Source organism: Rhinolophus sinicus, chromosome 13, assembly GCF_057876585.1.
Source record: "Rhinolophus sinicus isolate RSI-liver-muscle chromosome 13, RSI-T2T, whole genome shotgun sequence".
Lineage (NCBI taxonomy): Eukaryota > Metazoa > Chordata > Mammalia > Chiroptera > Rhinolophidae > Rhinolophus > Rhinolophus sinicus.
The window spans coordinates 30333810-30350983 of record NC_142513.1 but is presented as its reverse complement, the minus strand read 5'-3'; the positions used below and the strand labels follow the sequence as shown (position 1 = coordinate 30350983).

The 17174-nt window shown below is 39.5% G+C and overlaps 1 protein-coding gene across 9 annotated transcripts in view; it reads right to left on the bottom strand.

Moving 5' to 3' along the window:
- Nucleotides 1–17174, bottom strand: part of PLCB4 (phospholipase C beta 4) — a 400724-nt gene that overhangs the window by 25954 nt on the left and 357596 nt on the right. For all 9 annotated transcript variants that reach the window (XM_074318158.2, XM_074318162.2, XM_074318160.2 and 6 more), the window contains 4 exons: nt 11973–12061; nt 10621–10771; nt 5737–5786; nt 5532–5597 (listed from right to left, as the gene is read on the bottom strand). In XM_074318158.2, the coding sequence (XP_074174259.2) occupies nt 5532–5597; nt 5737–5786; nt 10621–10771; nt 11973–12061 (356 nt within the window). The remainder of the gene's footprint in view (nt 1–5531; nt 5598–5736; nt 5787–10620; nt 10772–11972; nt 12062–17174) is intronic.

Here is a 17174-nt window from a genome sequence, read left to right as displayed (position 1 = left end):
GGTGGCCAAAAGGGAAATTATCTTTCTGTGGATTTGGGGTCAGGGAATTCTATGTAACAGCATATTGTTTAGTTTGTGGTTGGAACACCTCATAAATCTAGCTATCTGCACACTGTTGTGTTATAAACACATTTCAGCCAGGGTTTCTGCAACATGGCATTGGGTTAAGGAAATGGGTTCTTCAGTCTCAACTTCTGGGACAAGTTACTTACCCTCTCAGTCTATTCATTTTTATCATTGGAGTAGTGATACCTCGGTCACAGGATTGTTAGGATTAAAAGTAAGTATACTATAAATCATATTATACATGCATGTTGCACCTTATTCAAAATAGTGACGCCTGAACCTATTTATATTATTCAATCTCCATGATAATACTCAGAGAGTGATTTGGAATAAGAGACCGCAACCAGAATAATTTAATCAAACCTTTCCTCCAAGCTTAATCTACTGTCCCAGGAAACAGATGAGCACTTGACATATCATTATTTGAACAGAGTTAATGACTCTCGCACTGTCTTAGGAAAAAAACTAAAACAAAACAAAAAAATCTCTGCTAAAATGCCCTTCTACCAATCTACTTTCTGGATTTAGACGTCATCCTGTCTGCTTAACACATGTGTTAATTTTCCTGGGCAAACAAATAAGGGGCTCTATACAAATCTAGATTAAAACATATGTCTCTTGCAAATATCATTGAAAGGAAGGTGAAGATTATTTCTTTAAATACGATAGTGCAGCACAGGAAAAGGAAAGGCTTTGAGGCTTAGAAGTAAGCTGACAGACTACTGTGCTTCCCAAAAAATAAGACCTAGTCAGACCATCAGCTCTAATGCATCTTTTGGAGAAAAAATTAATATAAATCCTGGTCTTATATAAGACCTGCTCTTATATTATAGTAAAATAAGACCGGGCATTACATTACATTGCATTATATTATATAAGACCCCGTCTTATAGTAAAATAGTAAAATAAGTAAAATAGTATATAGTAAAATAGTAAAATAAGATGGGGTCTTATATTAATTTTCACTCCAAAATACACATTAGAGCGGATGGTCTGGCTAGGTCTTATTTTCGGGGAAACACGGTATTTCTTATGGATAGATTCTTGTGAACCTAGTAAGCCAATTAGATATGAGGAATGAGGCTGTTTGTACCATAAAGATGTTTATGATGGACTTCTTTATAAGATATGCTCTACAAGTGCAGGACAATCCTTCTTTGTATGAGGCACAAAGTTTGTTATAAACAGATGCCCAATAAATATTTGTTTCATGAATAAAAAATTAGCACGTAGCAAGAAGAATTGGATCCTGGTCCCAGCTCAGTCAATAATGAGAAAACTGCACAAGATCCACTTGCCTAACCTAATTCATGGGTTGGTTATGAACTGCAAGTCACCTAGTGTATGTAGAAATAATCTGAAAAATTAGAAGCATATTGAATTAAAATGATTACAGTTAATACGAATTACAAGAAAGCTGGTCTTGAAAAATTATCTCTGTATTTCTCTCTGTGCTCAAAACTGTATCCATGTGTGGTAGGGAGTGATTACTAAAGTGTTCTAGTATAATCTAGTTCTCAGACACCCCTTCTCCTTTCACAACGGAACAGGGATCCAAATTACTGATCATCATGTGACAGGGGTCAAGCCTCCACTTCCTGTTGTGTAAAACAGAGGAGCCAGGAAATGATCTTTAAGCCCATTTTAACGCAAAAAAAAAAAAAAATCAAAGAAAAAAATCATTGATTGTATTCTCTTTGTCCTTAATTAAATCATGAGACACTATAGAAGAGCTATACATTTTTCATTCATTGATGTCAAGAATACTTAAATTAAATGTGTTCACTTAAAAGTCAATCTTAACCGGGACATTTTGGGGGAATACATATACAGCGTTGAGCTGAATTTGAATGTTTCTTATAGAAGTTTAAGAGTAAATTCAGCTTCCTGTGGGAAAAACTTCTGCTGCAGTTCATTCTTGTGACTGATGTGACTGTGGGTGTGAATTACCACACCACAGATGATGCTGAAAAATCTGAGTAATTCAAGTTTGCTGAGCACATTCCTCTGAAATTACCAATAAACTGCCTCTGTGGGTGGCAGAATTCGAGGTCTATTGTTGTGGTCTTGCCATGCATTATAACTGATGAATTTAACAGAAGTCTTGGTCTTATCAGCTAAATTGCTTGACAGCAAAGTGCAAATTTACCATTAGTAGCTTTACTGAAGTGCCAAAGTTTAGTCAGTTTCTCAGGCATTTCATTTGACTCATCTAATAGTGACATTGCAAATTGGTGGCCCACGAAGGATTCATAGCCAATCTGCAGATGAAGTTTTGTGTTTTGGGGCCTACGTGGTGTTTCAAGAAAGATTGAATCAGTGGCCAATATTGAAATACTAAGAAATTCATAAAAGATTTCAGATTTCATTATTCTTCTTTCAAGAATGAAGCCCATAGACTCATGAGGCACCAATAGTGGGAGCTGGGGCTGCCTTGCCCTTTGGACAGGAATGCGTGCTCCCTGTTTTCTGGCCAACTTCCTTCCTGCTTGGTCACTACAAGCATCTAACACGTTCCCAACTTTGGGTTTACCCAGCTTTGGGTTTAAAATTTTTTCCTCTAAGGATTGGACCACATCGGACAATTGAAAAGCATAAAAGTGGCATTAAATAGATGTTAGTAGTAGTAGTTTTATGTAAAAAGATTATAGAAAAGATTATAGGGTTAATAAATTATACTGCCAGATCGAGCTCAATAAAAGTGGGCCCCCTGTGTATTTAACGTGGAAGAAGGAATTCGTTCAGAAACTTGTAATCACACACTTGTAACTTGAACTTCTGCAGTACACAAAGGTATGAAAAACAAGTTGTGAAATGTATGGCCCTCCTCAGAAATGCTTCTGAAAAGCAGCAGTCAAGGTCTGAATACTTTACTGTGGGAATTTAGCTCTGTTAGTTGGCCTAAGGAATTTTGAAAGCTTCCTCCAAAAAATGCCCACTGAACTGTTATAAAAGTCCATGCAAATTTAGGTAGGATTTAGGGAGACTTAACATCTTTTAGGTTTTGCTTCTCTTATAATGTGGGGCCACCTCTAAACTGTCTCACAGAAAAAGAATTTTTTATCTGCTATGGACTGGATGTTTGTGTCCCTGCTCCCCAGTTCTTATGCTGAAGTCCTAATCCTCAATGTGATGGGAGGTGTTTAGGTCATAAGGGTGGAGCCCTTGTGAATGGGATTAGTGCCCTTTTAAGAAGAGACAGGAGAGGACACAGCAGGTGGAGGTCACCTGCAAACAAGGAAGAGGGTCTCTCATCAGACCCTGAATCTGCTGCACCTTGATCTTGGACTTGCAGCCTCCAGAACTGAGACAATTTAATGTTTGCTTTTTTAGCCACCTGTTCTATTTGTTATAGAAGCCCAGGCTAGGACACCATCTTAGACACTTTTTTGATTAAGCAGATAGGCCTGTTAATTGACCTGAGTCAGTTTGGACTCAAAGGTTTAGACAAGGAAATCAGCAGACCATTCTGCTCAGTATTATGTGGGTCAAGTTGCAAAGAATTGAGGGTCATTCTTTCTTAGTAACTGTAAGTAACCCGTATGTTGACATTGTTCAAACTAGATGGAGATGTTCACAGAATTCCACGGGCTGCCACTGCATTTCATACAACGAGGGGAACTGGCTTCCCTATTGAAGCCTCTAATATTCTACACAGAATAATGCAGTGCTAGGCTCAGATGATTTGGGCTCAAATACTGGCTCTGCTGCTCTCTAACTCTGGCACCTTAATTCAGTTGCATAACCTTCCTAATCCTTTATTTCCTCACATGCAAAATGGGGACTTAAATAGAATTTACCTTATAGGGTAGCAAATATTACCGAGATAATAACTATAAAGTGCTGAACATAGCATCTGGAAAGTACTGAGCATGAAAAAATTCTAGCAGCCATTATTATTATTATCATCATTATCATCATTATTATTATTATTATCAGTCACCATATTTCCTGGTCATGCCTCAAGGAAATATTAAATGAGGATGAGGCCAAACATTTTAAGTTTCCAAGTAGCCCAAAGGCCATTGAAATGCCCGTCTCAATGACAGAGATCCAGTTTAAATGGAAGGAAATATCTGCTGAATGATGCCTTGTCATATGGATACCAACTCTATTCCTAATAATTAAAGTCATTTAGGTATACTCTCTTATTTCCTTTTCTCTCTCCTTTCCTGTTTCCTTTCCATATTCTAGGTCATTGCCAATGACCAGCAAAATTAAAACCACTAGTTTAAATAGCTCTCTCTCCCATAGTCGCACACTTAAAAAACCTGTACAAAGTTTTCCCTGTGGACAATGAAAAGAATGCCACTGATTGGAATTGTTCATGAAATTTAGGAGCAAACAGTCTTTGAAATGACCTCAATATCAGCAAATCCATTAAGCCATCAGTTCAATAATATAGGGACTATTATTATTAGGCAAGATTAGGCTGAATTTCTCAAAGGAGTGCACACTGTTAAAGAAATGACATCGTTCCAGGCCATGCTCTTTGCATCTTAATATGTGGAGTGATTCAGAGATCCATCACTAAAGTCCAGCTCTGTAGGACATGCCGTGGTTTGAGGCTTGGGTCAGACATAAAGAAATGGGAATGCAGGATTAGTTTAAAAGAACTCAGAGGTCCTTTTAAGAAATGAAGTTTCTCTTGCTTTCACTGTCCTTAATGGAAGAGGACACACATTGTCCTGCCAGTGGAAGCAGCCATGTAGTGAGGCATCTTAGGAAGGAAAGAGGTCTTCTGTCTTCCGCCTTTCTCTGTGAGCTGAGGCTGGAGAGCAGGACGGTGTCCGAGTGCTGTGAGGTTTTTCAACCCACCCTAAAATTCCTGAGGCCACTGCCTGCTGCTCTCTTCAGCTCGCATAATTTCTCCCAATCTCTGTCAGAAGACCTCTTCTTATGGGTAAGAGGGAAAAAATAACTATTTCAGAAGTAGGTCATGGAGCAGAGTTTATATAATTGGGGAAAAGTGAGAAGAGCTCTGTCTCTAGGGGCCGTGGGTGAGAGGTTTAGAACTTGTCAGCTTCTCCCTCCACGCACTGTATGTGACATACTGTCTGCCAATGACCCAGGGAATTTCAGTACCTAGAGGCTAAGATTGTGAGCTGGTCTTCAAAGGTCTTTATGCCACATGTGTAGATAAATCATATTATGAAACAATTTTTAAATAGGTGAACCTTTGTTATGCTTTTGAAATAGTAGGTGTTAGAAATGCAGATTATAAATCAGTGACAACAGATCCCAAAGGGATTCTATGCTTTAATTTTATTTCTAACCAGTTAAAATACAGGTACTGCTGTCCAGTTGTCTGGAAGCAGGTTCTCCTTTTGTTGGTGAAGAATTCACTGGTCCATAACACAAAATAGTAGCTTTAGGTTTTCATTAAAGATCTAAAAGAAAGAAAAAATCCAAACAGGAAAACAAAGCTACACACAAAATATGCATGCACACACAAAACACTCTACCTTTGCATGTTTCTTCTTTAAAGAATTTAGCTCCTTCTGTTGTTTCTTTAAATGCTTCAAGTAAGCCTGTGGAAGAAACAAAGAGGACCCAAAATATGGTTTTTTTTGTAGCCACAATGATTATACTTGGTGAGAAACAAAAATATACTGGTTTCACCAATATGAGTAATACAAGAGTGCTTGGAAAATGACCAAGCAGTTTTACCTTCATCTGCTTTAAATCTTCTATCCTCACCTGAGGGATAAGTTCAATACCTTAAAAAAAAAGATTACACATTGTGTATATTAAAAATTAGAATATATGATAATTGAAAATTCAGTTTTGAAATCTCATCTGAAAACGTTACATGTGATGTTAGGAATAGAAACATATGCATTTCTTATTACAAAACAATTAAATAGACACTTAACTGAAATGCTTATTGTCTTAGGTTGTGTTTCCTACAAGCAGAGCCTGAGACGGGGATTCGTGTGCACATAATTTATTGAGGGAATGCTTTCTGGAGAAATCCCTAAGGGGGTAAGAGAAGCAGGACAGGGCAGATGAAGAAGCTGGGGTGTATTTCCAGGGCCATTGAGCTCCAGGTGCCTCAGTGGTAACAAGCTTGAAAACACTCCAATCATTGGCTATCTTCTCTTCCTTGTGTCACTTCTCCATACACCCACCTGTCTGTGTCCACTGTATACCCCCAACCCCAATAAATTACTTGCACTTGAAACCTTATCTCAGGGTCTGCTTCAGGGTGACCCAAATGAAGACAGTTCTATAGAGAGAAAATGGAAGCTTGCCTTCTCAAATGACATCTCTTCCCACAAAGGCCACTGGAGTAGTTTATTTCCCCACTCTCCACACAACCAGTCCCCCGATTCCTAGAGAGGAGTGGGAGAACACCTAGACATTTCCCTCCTGCACTTCTATAGCATTCCCCTAAAAGCTACCAGGCAAAAGGACAGGCCCCTCACTTAGATGAGGTTCTGCTGAGCCTGCTACCTCCACATGTGTCCTTCTAGGTTGTACATTAACCTGCCCCATGAACTCCAGCGTCTGGCTCATGGCTTTCTTACGGAAGCATTCCCAAGCCTCCACCGGAGAGATTCAATACCCATGAGAAGACCCATTTCCTTACTTTCCTTCTCATTTCTACGATGCCTTCCATTGTAGAAACCTTCTCCGTTTTACCTCACCTCCTGCTGACAGCTATAAGTGGTGTGTTAACACTGAAACTGTCCCTCCTCCAAGACCTGTCACTTCAAGGTGCCTCTTTCTGCCCACAATGACATACAGTCAACTTTACTCACTCCCTCACATCCACTGCACATCCTCTTACCCTTATCTGTTCCTTGCTTCTTTAACCTTTTCCTTTTCTAGCTTCTCTCTCTCCTCTAGTATCACCCCTACTTGAGTATTAACCTGGATATTACGATCAATGTGGTAGACTGATTGAAAAAATGGCCCAAATTCTTTACTTTCCCTGTTTCCATACCTACTGCCAAGTGACTTTGGAGTTCCTCCTATCAAGATATGGCGTGTGTTTCCCCAACCCTTGAATGTGGCTTGCTTGTTGAAAGAAATGTAGTAGAAAGGACTTTGTGTCACTTCTAAGCCTAGGACTCAATGGGCCTTCCACACTCCCTTTCTCCATCTTAGAACCTTGCCACTGCCATGCAAACAAGCCCAGGCTAGCCTGACGGAAGAGGAGTCCACATGGGCGAGAGCACACTTGTCCTGCCAACATCACTTAGATCAACCTAAAGCTCACTGAACCCCAAACGTGAGTGAGTACAGCTAAGATCAGCAGTGTTGCCTTATCTTGGGTGGAAATCAGGTTAGAAAAATTTGATGTTTTAAGACATAAAATGGTCATTATGGAGGACAGTCGCATGCTGGCAGGAACCAATGAAAAGAATGAGAAGGAAAATGCACAAGAGGGCCATGTATTGAAACAAGCCTCTGAGGAAGAGCTGAATTAAAGGAAAGGGAGAGGTCCTGCTGCATAAGGAGGGAAGAGAGATAGTCTGTCCAAGCCAAGAAGAAGGATGAGGGAAGAGAAGTTTCAGGGTGGAAGGAAAAAACTCTGATGGAAGGTGTACCAGTTAGCACATGACCTCAAGTTTTAGTGGCTTAAAACAACCATCATTTACTGAGGTCATGTTTCATTGGGTTGGTTGGTCTGAGCTGGTTTGGCTGATCTCTGCGTGTCTTGCTCATGCATTTGAGGTTGACTGGTGGGTTGGATGAGAATTATTGCTCATGAGGTTATCTGGGTGGTTTTTCTGGTCATGGCTTGGTCAGCTCTTCCTCAGCGGCTTGTTTTAATATACAGCCCTCTGTGCATTTTCCTTCTCTTTCTTTTCATTGGTTCGTACCAGCATGCTACTGTCCTCCATAACGACCATTTTATGTCTTAAAACATCAAATTTTTCTAACCTGATTTCCACCTTCACCATCAAAGTATGTCTAATTCAGCATTAGTTTTGCAGTCTTAACTTCTCTGGACTATCTATAAACCTTCTCAAAACTCATTCTTCCTATAACATAGATCTCTGCTTTTCTATTCATTCTCCCTTTCCAAGCATTCTCATTCTCGTTCTTATTCCCTCCTTCCCTCCCCTCCCTCCCTCCTCCATCCTCTAGACCTATCATAGCTCTGCTGTCACATGTTTCTACCCAGGTGTATCATTAACACCTTGAACTTGATGATATCCAGGACTGGCAACATCTCACCAAAAGCAGTTCTGCCTCTTCACTTCTCTACTCTCAATAGCATCGTCTATTTGTGAACTGTCCTTAAAGTCTCTGAATTATTGCTGAGCTTCATCCTCCCTAAGGTCCAATAAGTTTTACCAACTTATTTCTATTCTCCCTTCCCTTCTTTCTTTCACCCTAACTACTTTCCACTTAATCCAGACTCCCCTTGCTACTAGTATGGGTCATTCATTAATCAGCCATTTACTTCTTAAGAAAAGAGACTGTTAGATCTTTACTAGGCATGGTTCCAAAGACACACTGATGAAGGAGGTGTTGTCTTGCCTACAATAACCCCTTTCTCTGGTTGTTATCACATTATATAAATATAATATAAACATTTAACATGGTAAGTGTTATAATAGCAGCATGACTATCATAATTCTTAACTGGCTCTTAGCATCTATCTCCCCCTTTCAATTGGTTCTTCTACCAAGACTATATTAATCTTAAAATATACCTTTGATTGTCATTCTCCATTGCCTTTTCCAGGTGATCCTAGAACCCTGTCCAGACCAGGATAAGTGAACTACTCACCACTACCCATCAGCATTCGCCCTGCCCCATTTTCCTACGTCTAGGTTGCTTCCTATGCTGCTTCTTCCTAGGCTGCGTTCTCTTGGGTCCTTCACCTTCTCTTCCTGTTTGAGTCAGACCTATGTTTCAATGCCCAGCTCAGTTGGGATCTCATCCATAAGTTTTCTCTGGGATCTTTGTGGGAAGGGATGCCCTCTCCCCTTCTGTTTCTGAGGGTCAGCCCTCAATGACCACTTCTTGGGCTGGCCGTTGTGTGGGAGCCTGCCCTATCTTACTGCTCTGACCACGTAAGGGCCCTGACGGTGTGAAGGCATTTATTATAGAAGCTAGTACTGTCGCTTAGAGGAGGCTTCCCAGTCTCCTGCATAAAAAGCCAAAGTGAAACAGCACGTAGACTCTCTTTCTCAGGGTGTCTATTAAGGAGACTGGAGTGGAAGTGAGAGCTGCTTGGCTCCTTCAAATGCAGCCTTGTTTGGAACCAGGGGTGAGGCACTTCCAAATGCAAACATGTTCCCTTCTAGAACGAGAGTCACTTTGTCTTCTGTAAGCTGGTCACACTGCAATGTTTTTCAGGCCACTTAAGTCATTATGATTACAAGTGTCTTTTTACTAAGTAGGTGTGATACAAGAACTTTAACTAAACAGAAGCTCTTCCACTTTCCACTGTCTAGCGCTGTCTGAGTGACTAATGGTAACAACGACCAGTGCTGGTACGGAACGCCCAAAGCCTGCATCATTACCTTGCTTCATGTTCTGTCCCGGGAAGAATAGAAAAACAGCTTCAGGCAAAGTACAATTTGGGCTACTTTTGTGCAGTCTCATTTTCTAATTTGTTTCATGAAGCTCCGAGCACACTTTCCTGCTATATTAACTATTAGGTTGCTTTGGTTTAGGAAAACTTGTGGTTTCTTACCTTAAACTGCACGGTTAAGTATACTATATGTATTTAAGTATACAAACAACTTGATTTCCTTACACCAAAGACAGTGAATTCATATATAAATGGGAAATATATATATTTAGTAAAACATCAGTTGGAAAAAAAAGAAATTCTAATTGAAGTAAAAAGAGTGAGTTTAGTAAGTGATTCATGGACAAGGAGCACATGTGAAATGTTTAATTACCAGTACGGGATGGGCCCCATCCAATCAGAAAGGATTCCTGCCCAATACGCATGGAAGCCAACTTTGAATAACTGGTACAGTTGTCCCTCGACATGCCAGCTGAATATTAGCACACGGGACACATAATTCTTTGTGATGACACCTTTTATGATCTTTTGTTTAATCCATAAGTAACTGCATAAAGTTGGCCTTCAACTGCCCATCCTATAATTTTACAAATGAATTGCTATGGATCCTAAATATGTATTAGTGGGGGGAAACTGTCAATAAGAGATCTAGAAATGTCTGAACAGTAATGATTCTGTTGGTTCATGAGCCCACTCACTGCCTGTCCAGATAAGTTCTGTGTTGGTTTCCGGGAGAGAGTAGGGAGGAGTTAGTGAAGTTTACCATGTGTGAAGTTCTTTCCAAAAATGACACCAAATTTAAACATTTTCTAAAACTATGGATATTGTATCTACTAGGGTGCAGGAATCTAGCAGAAAAAACCCAAATCCCGACTCCCTGTGAAATATAGGGAAATTATGCAGTTTGTCCAAGCCATAAGAAAACAGGCTGATCTTCAGTTTTATGGGGCAATGAAAATTGCAAATTAACAATTCTAAATACCTTCATAAAAGACTCTTTACAAAGATTCTAAAATTGCCAGAGTAGAGAAGGAGCTAAAACAACCCTCCTTTACCTTTCTTGGCTTCCATACCAGATCCCAGCGCGGCCGTGGTAGTTGGTCTCAGCTCAGAGCTGCTCTGTGGGGTCACATTTGCTTTGGCAGTGTTGGCCTTTCCTTTTTTGTCATTCTTAGAAGTGTCACTGGGCACATCGGCTATGTCACTCTGGAACAGAAATGTTTTATATTAACCCAAATGAATGCTACCTCAAGTTCAACTGTCTTGCACATTCTCTGTTTTACTGAATCTGTACCACTCAACTTCTCTCCTTCAACTCTCTTAACACATCTTTGCCTGGCAGGAGGGAATGTTATATGATTTCCTCAGGCTTGAAGCATAAGACGAAGCCAAGGAAAGAAGATGCAATTCCTTCACAAGTAGGATGCACCTTTTTTTTTTTTTTTTTTTTTTTTTTAAGATTTTATTGGGGAAGGGGAACAGGATTTTATTGGGGAAGAGTGTGTACTTCCAGGACTTTTTTTCCAAGTCAAGTTGTTGTCCTTTCAGTCTTAGTTGTGGAGGGCGCAGCTCAGCTCCAGGTCCAGTTGCTGTTGCTAGTTGCAGGGGCGCAGCCCACCATCCCTTACGGGAGTTGAACCGGCAACCTTGTGGTTGAGAGGACACGCTCCAACCAACTGAGCCATCAGGGAGCTCAGCGGCAGCTCAGCTCAAGGGGCCGTGTTCAATCTTAGTTCCAGGGGGCAGAGCCCACCATCCCTTGCGGGACTCAAGGAATTGAACTGGCAACTTTCTGGTTGAGAGCCCACTGGCCCATGTGGGAATTGAACCGGCAGCCTTCGGAGTTAGGAGCATGGAGCTCTAACTGCCTGAGCCACCGGGCCTGGTCCGCACCTTCTCTTTTTCTAGCTACTGGAGAGATTGCTGCTTCCACTCCAAAATGAGGAGTATGGTAAAAGGAGCTTTACATACAAAGAAACAAACAACACCAGTGTGTACTGAAATGGGAGAAGGCTGGATGCAAGACTGGTAAAAACTAAAGAAATAACCATAACTGTCAATTTCACTCAGTTATTGAATTGGGCTTGCTGGTATTTGAGTATATCACAAAAACATCATGTATTTTAAACATTCTTAATAGCATCATGGATGCTTTTCATTTCATTCCTAGTGGGGGAAGGGTCCCCAGATGTGCATTAAACCACGGTGATTAAGTGGTTTTTTTCAGATGGTGGCCATATTTTATTTAATATGCTACTGTCATTGACCTTTGAAACTATTTTGTTGAATTGATAAGTTCAGTTTCAAAAACCTTCTTTGAACTTGTTGTATTAATTTATTACTTGAGCGTCACTGTTTGACAACTAAACTTCTACTTGGCTGTCTTTAATTGACTATCACTACTTACGGTTTCAATGCCCATAGCTCTCATTTGGTCTGCCCTCTTTTCCGTAATTGAAAGAAACTTCTTTGGATCTGATAAAGCATCCACAATATCTGGGGGGGGGGGGGGGGGGGAGAACACTGAGCTGTTAATTCTGTTTTACTGAAAACATCCAAGAAAATTCAGCTAATATACTATTCAGAATCCTGGACCCCCATTATGCCTTCTAAGTATTTTCTCCTAGGACATGACAAGTTCAGAGAGCACATCTAGTTATAGAAAAATAAACAGAAAAGGATCAAAGGCTAGGTGATTTTCTCTTATTTTCCTTTGATGTTTTCCCCAAATTAAGAAGACGGAGTGGTAGAGCGAGCTAAGTAAATTGCTTTGGGTTCCTCACTATTTACTCCTGTGACCTTGAGTAAGTTGATAATATCCCCAGCCTCAGTTTCTTCATCTGATAATTAGAACTGACACCACCCACTCTGCAGGAGTACTTTGAGAATTCAGTGAGATGAATGTCAAAAGTGCTTGAAGCATAGTAGATGCCACTAGCCCTAAGTCTGATTTTTACACAGAAGGCTAATGCATATTTAAAGCTAATTTTGTTCCTTGGTAGATAAACTGAAATATTTCTCTGGTGGTTTTGCAGTTATAATTTGCATTTAAAAACAATAAAATTCCATCTTTTATATAACATCATTTGAAGAGATCCAAGTACTTTCAAAGAGAATTTCATATAATTTTGCATAATTTACCAATACCATAGAAGGAATATTTTTGTTACCTTCAAACAGTATACAATTTACAGAATTTAAAAATTATATGTTTATCAATTTCCCCCTAGCAGAATCACCTGACTAATTACATTCACAAGATAACATTTCTCAGTTAAAAAATTTTTTTTCTCTTTTATAATGACATGACAAATATTCAATTATATAAAATGAAAAGTAAAAATCTCCTCTCATGCCAAATTTACAGCCAGAAGGTAACTACTGTTACCCATTTCTTGCATCCTTATATATTTTAAAACTCCAAATGGGTCCATAGTTTTCTCCACCTATTTTTTAATTTTTTAATTTCTTGGAAATGCTTCCACATCAGCAATGTAGACCTACTACATTACTTTTAAGGGCCGCTTAAATATTCTATTTTCTGAGTGGCTGTAATACCTTTAACCAGTTCCTTAGTGATAGACTATTCGATTACTTCCAGTTCCTTGATATTATAAACAGTGTTGCAGTGAACTTCCCTGATCATCTCTCACAGGAGACCTTTGCATATGTCTACAGGATACATTCCTAGAAGTTAGAATGATGTGTAAGGGCATTTGTCCTTCGTGGGAGTTATTGCCAAATTGCCCCCCACAGAAGTTGCATCAATTTATTCTCCTACCGGTGGTCTATGAAAAGGTTTGATTCTAGTTATCACCCATGTCCCTAAGAATTCTTTGCCTCATAATGGGGAATGTGGACAAATTAGCCCTTAAATCACGCTTAGGAAAAAACCCAGAGAATTATTTTTTGGAAATTAATATTCTAGGAATGTATGTACCTATTTAACTCCTAATTATAAAAATTTTCAAATACACATAAAGTGGGCAGAAAAGTAAAACAATCCCCTATGTACTGATGGTGAAGACCCAACAATTATAAACAGTCTGCCAACATTTCCTTTATCTAGCCTTCCTTTTTTTCTTTCTTCTCTCTGCTGAAATATTTGAAGGCAAATTCCAGATACTATATGTCACTCCTAATTATTTCTTTTTTGCCATCTCTCTTTTTTGCCACAAAAGAAGGGCATTTTCTTTCAGAACCAACTATACCCGTACTGTATCCAACAAAATTGGCAGTAATTCCTTATGATGATAAATAATACATGGCTCATGCTGGTATTTCCCTACGAGTATTTACAATTAGTTTGTTTGAATCAAGAGACAAAGTCTGCACTATGTCTCTGAAATCTATTTTAATATAGAATAGTTCCTCCTATTTATTTTTCATAATGCATAGAGTTGTTGGGGAGAGACAGATTAGGAGTCCTATAAAATGTCCCACATTCTGAATCTCCACGTTTCCTGGGTATCATTTAACTCGAAGGCCTGACTTTCTCTTTTCAAGAATACTGCAAAGGAGGTGCTGTGACTTGATAGGGTCACATGGAGGCAGATGAAGCCTGGATGCCCTACTTGCCATGGTGTGAAACTCGTCGCGTGGCTCAGGACTTTTAGTTCCATTTGTAACTGTCTCCCAAATGTTTTCTCCTTCCGCTTGTCCACACTGTTATGGGGGAAAATGAAACTTAAATTGTGCGCACTGAGCTCTCCCGCCCTTCCCTGGAGAAGACCTATCAGGAAGCCTCCTAGTACATTCCCACATTGCATACACTTTGCGTCGGCTTCCCACTGGTACACTGCAGTGGATGACCCACAGGGTTGGCTTGTTAGGAAACAAATACTTGTTTGTCTTTAATGATTTACAGTCAGTTGGGGGCCTGATGAGAGTATATGGCATTTTTGAAGGGTAACTGGTAGTCCTTCAAATAGGAATAATAGATAATTTTTTAATCACTTAAAACCAAATATAAAGCCAATAAAGCAAGATATTAAAGAATGAAATGGTCCATAATCCTTCCATCTTAACCAAACTTTCATTTTAGTATATTCTTATGTATTTTTCTATATAAATACATATTTTACATGGTTTCCTTAAAATTTTATCTGTATAGTTCTGAAAATTATTTTTAGTGAGTGGCTAATGTTCCGCTGAGTTTATCTACCAAACTATTCCCCACTGCCTGATATGGAGATGGGCTTTCAATTTTTCTATAAAAGATGACTTTGCAAGAAATATCTCAGTTTGAAAAATGTTAAATACCATTACTTAAATCTATCTCCAAAAACCAATTCTAGAATTCTAGCGTATGTCCCCAGATCCTGAAATTCTGCCTTATTATTTAAGTTTAAATGAGATGTCTTATTTGCAGTTACATATACCTTATGATTTTTTTTACAATATACAACATGATAGAATTCAATAACAATACAATATAATAGTGATCTTGACCAAATGGCAACAAAAACCCACAAAGTATAAATAAGGCTTGTTCAGTTTAAATCACATGGTACAAAAAGATTACAAAATGGCTAAATGCCTGGGACAAGGGTTATGTTAGCAGGTTATCGGAAACAGGTGCTTCCTTCCTGGCAATTCTGAATAATACATTAGATACCTCCAGGATGTATAATTTTTCCATGTGTCAGCAGGCTCTCATTCTGCAGTTAGAGTCATAGATCAGTGCAGAGGGTGGTAACTGTACACCTGGGATGGTTCACCAAAATTATTCAACCAAGGGAAAACAGGCTTGGGATTAGAGAACCAAGGCCTGTCCTCATATCTTTTGGATAATTTTTCTATTGTGACCCAGTTTTTCCTCTGGCCAGAGGCATATATACCTTAGTTTTCAATATATACGATGCACGCGCGCGCGCACACACACACACACACACACATACACACACACACACTTATTTGATATGCAGTATATATCAAATATGGAAACTGATTTTTAATAACCACATCTAAAAGGATGTGTAATCAGAGAAGGAGAAGCTTTATCTCAAATATCTCATACCTTTATATACTTGTATAAGTCTATTTGAGAATGTTACTTACTTTTTCCTTGTCTCAGCTCAAAAAAAGATTTCAGGAAGCAGTTAAATACATCTGGTATAGTCTTGGCCAAAGTTTTGCATATTTCAGTAAACCTGGCCTCTTACTTTGGTACCACCTGACATTTCACAGGGCTTTTTCCCTCACATGTGGGAACATGATGGCTAGCTATATCCCCCGTATTTCAGCATTCCACGGGACAAACCACTGTGGCAAGAATGAATTTTAAAGGCTGATAACATTTACTAGTGCGTGACTAGGTCTGTCCAGGGACTCGCCACACTGAACGTCAACGAAGCCTCTGCCTCTACGGAACCCACAAGGATGAGCAAAATTGTCCAGCTACTTAGAGGCCACGGCACAAGCTCTGGGACATTCCTTTTTTAAAAAGAAAGCAATTTGATTTTTCTCATTTGCTTCTTCCTTCTGGAGATAATGGAAATTTTGCTTATTTGTATTTTTTTTTAAATGCCCTCTATTTTGGAGTTTAGTGCATTTCCAAAAGGCTAGTCTCTTCTGGTGAAGACTTTCCATGTATATTCTATTTCCCCCTTCCTGTCTTTCACCCATCACTTCCACATAGAGTTGAAAGCATCAATTAGGCTTTCCCAAGTACTGAAAAGAAGATAGAGATTCCTTAGTACAGACTTCCACATACTTACAGGCTTTTCAGAATTCTGTTTTTTGTTTGCTTGTTTGTTTAGCCATTGCTTTTCAAGGCATTTGATTAGGGCTCCTCAGTGGTGAGCACAAACCATGGCGCCTAGGACACTCCTCATGTGCATATTCCTGGCCCAGGGTCCCTCCCATTTTCCACTTGACTTTTTCTATCTCATCAAGAAATAAAGGCAGCAGAAAATACATGTTCCACTACTGGCTGCAAAGCGATGCTAATAAACATCAACAAATCCCATAACTATGAATTTGCATGAGCCCTTCTAGCTTCTACCAAACGATTAAGGATTCCCCAAACTTCATTTCCTCGAATGCTAGAAGATACACTAGGTGTTCAGGGGCAAAAATGTCCTGTGGTGAAACAGGCATGAGAAATGTTCACGTGTGCCCTTCTTGTCAGGCGCCACAGTACATCTCAAGGGATTATGCAATAAAGAGCCTACTTAGCGTAGCAATTCCTGATGTATTTCACCATAATCCATTTCCAACCTCTTCCCCTCTGGAGCTATTTTTCTTGGCATGCTTACTAATATTTTCTGTAGGTCAGAAGAGGCCATAGAAATGGGTATCACTGCTACGCGAATTGGTTTTTCAACAAATACTTGATAGGATAAGGCGTTTCCATTATCCATGAAGGAGATGACAATATGGAACAATTTTCAATTGTATCAGGAAAACCTGAGCTCAGGTTTGGCATCTTAGTTAAGGAGGTGCCTCCTCTGGAACCATCTGATGTAAGAAATGGCCAACTAGCTTTGCCACGGGGTTGGAAGCAATCCTGTGAAGATGCTGGGCAGAGTGAAGAAGAAACACCCCTCCAAACCTCCCAACACCTCGTGATGTATCTTTAGTCATAAGGGAGGTGGCAAGAATAACT